Source organism: Heliconius melpomene, chromosome 1 (genome assembly GCF_056956725.1).
Source record: "Heliconius melpomene rosina isolate 202511_hmr_F chromosome 1, ASM5695672v1, whole genome shotgun sequence".
Classification (NCBI taxonomy): domain Eukaryota; kingdom Metazoa; phylum Arthropoda; class Insecta; order Lepidoptera; family Nymphalidae; genus Heliconius; species Heliconius melpomene.
Genome location: NC_140389.1, coordinates 14,535,175 through 14,540,623, shown reverse-complemented (window position 1 = coordinate 14,540,623; position 5,449 = coordinate 14,535,175). Strand labels below are relative to the sequence as shown.

General features: G+C 32.0%; 1 protein-coding gene across 1 annotated transcript; it reads left to right on the top strand.

Moving 5' to 3' along the window:
* The first annotated feature begins 823 nt into the window (after positions 1–823).
* On the top strand, positions 824–2,781 carry Wnt4 (Wnt oncogene analog 4). The gene is made up of 2 exons (XM_085191331.1): positions 824–1,036; positions 1,679–2,781. The coding sequence occupies exons 1-2, from the start codon at positions 963–965 to the stop codon at positions 2,625–2,627; spliced, it is 1,023 nt and encodes a 340-aa protein (XP_085047457.1). The 5' UTR covers positions 824–962; the 3' UTR covers positions 2,628–2,781.
* Positions 2,782–5,449: the final 2,668 nt, after the last annotated feature.

Here is a 5,449-nt window from a genome sequence, read left to right as displayed (position 1 = left end):
TATATACAAATGCTATTATTTTTTTTAGTTTCACGCTGTATCCCGTACCTAATAGGAAGGAGGAAACATAGAACCGAGACCGGAGTATTTTAACACTTTCAGTCTCCATTTTCCAACGATTACTGAAGGCATGGTGTGTTGAGTGATGGAACGCCGCAAAATGGAAATTTGATAAGCGCAAGAATTAAACTTGTGAGTGTATTTTTTAACTTTATTAAAATCATTTTTTTTAATCTTTATTAACAATGAATTTGTAAGCACTCGCTATTATCAAAATGAAATGAATTCCTATATAATATAATATTGTTTCCATATTTTTTTAACTCCGAACTTCACCTACGTTTTACTATGTAGATGGAGCGAGATTTGTACCAAAAAAGCTTCAATATATAATAATATATTGAAGCTTCAATATATAATAATATATTGAAGCTTTTTTTATTTCTACATATAATTTCTTGTTTTTTATATCGTAGAAGTACTACACTTTTATATCAGTAAATTCATCCTTTGAACTTCATAAGTCTCAACCATGAAAGCAAATTTTTTGAACATAACATACTAGGTTTTTAAATCAATATTGTAAAAACTATAAATAATATTTAATGAAAAAGAATATGTTCAACCCTAGCTACGATGGAAGTTAACTTCATTGAAGTTAGAAGTCTATTATTTGCTCTACGACACTAATGTATTTACACTGATTTCTAAGTTGACTTATACCTTTTTTGGTAACGTCCCACCCAACTTGATAAACTCATTATCTGCTACACCTTTGTCTTTTGTCAAGTATGACTTCATTTGGTAATTGCATCCAATAACGTCATCATTGCTGCATGTAATTAAATAAAACCCGCTGTATCCCGCATAAAGCAGGATAGGCGGAGAGAATCTAGTGTTAAGACACTCAGTTCCCTATTGCAAACAATTATATTATATGAAATCATGTAATTCGTGTCATAATGTTTACAACTAGTGTTATTCCTATTTTAATACTCTCTACGGTTTCTATATTCGCCACGGAAAATGTTGAAGGGTAAGTTTTTATGAAACTATTTAAATAGGACTTCTATGCATTCTTGTAATTAAAATATATGTTTTATTTAATTAGATTTATAAGCATTATATAATTTTATAAAAATCTAACAGATATGTACTATGTACATTTATTATATTTTGAAAGGATAATTCCATTTTATCATTTTAAACTTTCCATACAAAGTTTTTCTTTTATATAGTAAAATATTTGTGCCTATAAAGCAATTTATTTCTAGCTTGATTAGCCTAAAGCAGTGTTTAGTTCTCTCGCCATTTGAGAATAGACTATCTATAAAGGAGTAACTTATCACTAAATGCCAGACAGTCTATAAAAATTGTAGGCAGAAATATCTATCCTATAAATCGGGTGATAGATGAAGAACACAGTTTTTTTTAGATTTATAATATAGCAATAGCCTACAACCTAATAATTCATATTTCATAGATTGTTGATTCTGCTTCCATTCTTAAACTTTAATAATATATTTAGACGGTAAGTGGGCAACGGAAGAGTCTTAATGGGAACGGAGTGTCCTGACACCATGTTTTCAAGTTTCCTCTGCCTACCCTGCTATGTGCGGAATACAACACGAAGCTAAAAAAAAATATTTTGATGAATTGTGTACATATTTTGTTACAGATCTCTACCAGTACTGCAAAAGACTGTAGAAGCATTATTCACCGACAGATCAGGAACGGCTTACCCCGGGACGTGTAAAGTATTCACATCATCTAAACGTCAATCTAAAATGTGTAAAAGAGAACCCGCGCTGTCCAACATTCTGACAACTGCTAAGCAACAGGCTATCGCTGCTTGCGAAGAATCTTTCCAATACGACAGATGGAATTGTTCCCTAGTTTTCAATAGAAAACTTAAAAGGGGAATTTTTAAGAAGCTATATAGGGAAACCGCATTCATATACGCTTTGGTCGCAGCTTCAATAACACATACAGTAGCTAGAGGATGTTCTTCAGGTGAACTTTCCAAGTGCTCCTGCCTGGTTAGTTTTAAAAACGCTTCCACTCAAATGCGAGGAGGTTGCGGTGATGACTTCAAGTATGGGAAGAGATTTACGAAAAACTTCCTTGAGTGGAAACAAGCAGGTTCTGACCAAATAGCTGAGATACTTAAACAAGACATTATAGTAGGAATCGACTCCGTGGGAGAACAACTTCGAGAAGTATGTAAATGCCATGGTTTTTCAGGGTCTTGCACAACAAAGACTTGTTGGAAGAGGTTACCACCATTTAATTCCGCAATGGGCTTATTAAAGAAATACTATCACCACGCGACTAAGAAGAAATTGTTGAATTACACATCTAAACGTGCTATTTCACAACAAAAGAGGAAAAAATTGGAGATGGATAGAAAAAATTTGGTCTATTTACAAAAAACACCTAATTTATGTGTGAGCACCAAAGGCAGGAATTGCAAGGATAGGCATAATTGTGCTACTCTTTGCTGTGGCAGAGGCTTTAGCGTTATCAAGAAATCAATAAGTTCTAGGTGTAACTGCAAGATGGTGGACTGCTGTGTTGTAAAATGTGATACCTGTATGAAGGAAGTCGAATTCTTCACATGTAAATAGGTTGACCTTGAAACGAATAGAGTGTAGGAAAATTGAAGGCAAGCTGTGATATATAGAATTAAATGGGACTTATATGGCACGAGAGTCACGTAGTTCCAAATATTTTATGAATAAATATAAATATATTCAGAAAATCACTACGTTTATATAAAAAATATAGCTGAGTTGAATGTCTAAATTGGTTTATATTCATTTAGTAAATGAGCAATGTTTTATATGAGAACGGCAGATACGTAAATGTATATACGGAATAATTGTATTATTGTGTATTGTTTATTTTGTAAATGTATAAAACAAATATATAATAAATATTATTTATAACTCGCGTGTTTCACAAATAGAGAGACACGCATATAGTTACGTAAGATGAACTCTGTATATGACATTTATTGAGTCGTGATTAAAATATTTTTAATGAATTATATGTATTATTTTACTTTTTAAATAATTTTTATTCTTATTTATATTTTGCATTTTCTAATTAATGTTATATGTCACTAGAACAGATTTGAGTCAACAATCAATTAATCTACAACAATAATGAGCACTTATTTTGTACTATTTTTATCTCAAAAATTTGCTACTAAGTCTAAAACTGTTGTATTAAAAAGTTGTATTTAGTTAACTGAAAAAAGAAGCTTTGTTAAAGAACATTAATCATTTCGATATAAGCCATTGCAACTGCGTTTATTTACCTAAGAACATGTCATACACAATTCATACTTACATACGAGTATATCTATTTGACGACACAGGCGAAGCCGCAATAAAAGGTTGTTTAAATTTAAAATAATATTTTAATATTATAGCCAAGTTCCATCTATTAACGTACAAGCTTTACAACTGTAAGCTTTCTAAAGATTACTACATCTTTCGATAGATGTCGTTACTATATCGTATAAATGACTTATGTTTGACAAATATGCTAATAGATGGTGCTTTATTAAAATTTGTTATGAATTAACCAAAACAAAAATTTTATAATAACAAACAAAAATAATGATAACAAATTGTTTAATTTAAAACTATACTTAAAGTATCTGTAAAAACTATAACTAGAAACACGTTCCAATAAGTAGTCTTTCATTATTTTTTGTCCAGTCACCAACTTTTTCCACTCTACAAGAACAAATTGTAAATTATTATTAAAATTATAAACATTTTGAAGTTTCTGAAGTCAAGTTGCATTAGCGTGAAGCCTGGATTCCTGGTACCCAGTCGAGATTAACGCGATTTGCAACACTCACATTTTACAACGCGCGAATGAAGACGCATGGGCGATAAGATCGATTTAATTCGATCGCGAAATATTATATGCGTGGAAAACATCAACACGATGCATATTGCGTAAGTTTTTTTCTGTTTGTTTGTTTGTATGACGTTTTGTTACGAGTTTACTCGTGGATGGATGTTAAATAATCTTGTCTTGTGATGTCATGGGGTTATATTACATGAAGAAGAGCGAACTTGCAATATATATAAAGTCTATTTGACTTACTTATTACTAGTATATAGTCGTTGTATATAAATAAATCAGCTTTTCGCTGTATCCCGCATATATCAGGTAGGCAGAGGGAACCTAGTGGTAAAACACTCCGTTCTCTGTTTTCCGTAGAATTTGAGTGGCGGAACAAAAAGAAATGAAATCGAACCCAAAGCCAGTCGCGTTTACAGTCACAAATTTGAGCCCCTGAACCAAGACTGGTATCTTGTATTTAATTAACAAAATTAATTTAAAAAAAAACAAAGACAAATAAAAGAATCCTAAAGATACATAAAATAACTTACAATATCTAAGACAACAATCACTAATGAATAGCACGGGAGTGTATTACCAACTTAAATCTCCTAAAGACGGGTCTACGTTGTAATTATGACGCCTATAATATTGACCCATAAACAATAATGGCCGACCACAAAATTGCGGTTTGTTTTCGATGCCAACGCACGTAATTACTATAGATATTCATCTAAAAAAAGGTTAAAAAACAGCAGCTCTGAGATTTATTTATTTATTGACCTCGGCTGTTACTTTGGGTTTCACTCGATGAATATTCGTGTATTAATAATATTAATATTTTTTTTATAAACTATGAATTGCTATAAATATAAAATACTGTCGCTATAGGTTCAACAACGCAGAAGTATTTCTAGAATAATTATGATCGCATAGATAGTAAGGCTCATTTTAATTGGTTTTCAACTCAGTCGTTAAACAGCATCCAGGCAGCTTCCGAATAAGGGCTATTGACTATAGGGACCTTAAACTAAGAAGTTTGGTAAGGTTTTTTAATTCTACTTTCTTCTGGTCAACGGGCAATGGTGTAGAGGAGAGTGAAAATTCTGCCAGCATCTTAGTATATATTCCGTAATATATATTATGTACTTAGTAAAGTAGCAGCTTCAGGATTTGTTCACATAGCAGGTTATTCAGGAGGAACCTAGTGTTAAGACACTCCGTTTCTCGCTTTTCGCTGAATTTTCGAGGCCTTACGTGTTAAGTGATGAAAACTCAACGTGATTTACCAAAATAAGGAAATGAAAATCCTACTAATATTATAAATGTGTGAATTTTATGATTGTTTCTGACTAAACCGCTAGCGCGTGTAGCTGGAATAGAATAGAATTAAATTAAAGGGATGAATGCTTGTTCCACTTTTAAGCTTAATTAGGCCACTAGTTATGTTAACATTTTTTTAAAATTTGGCGACAATATAACAATGAGTTTAAGAACTGCAGGCGAAGCTGCATTTGGGTCGCGAGTAATTTAAAAATAATCGGAATGATCTCGAATCCGAATCGAACTCAAAAGTTACCTCGCT

Bases quoted from the DNA above. Each gene is read 5' to 3' on its own strand.
- Wnt4 (XM_085191331.1), top strand. From the start codon at position 963: ATGTTTACAACTAGTGTTATTCCTATTTTAATACTCTCTACGGTTTCT. The intron at 1,037-1,678 runs GTAAGTTTTTAT...ATTTTGTTACAG, and splicing joins GCCACGGAAAATGTTGAAGG to ATCTCTACCAGTACTGCAAA.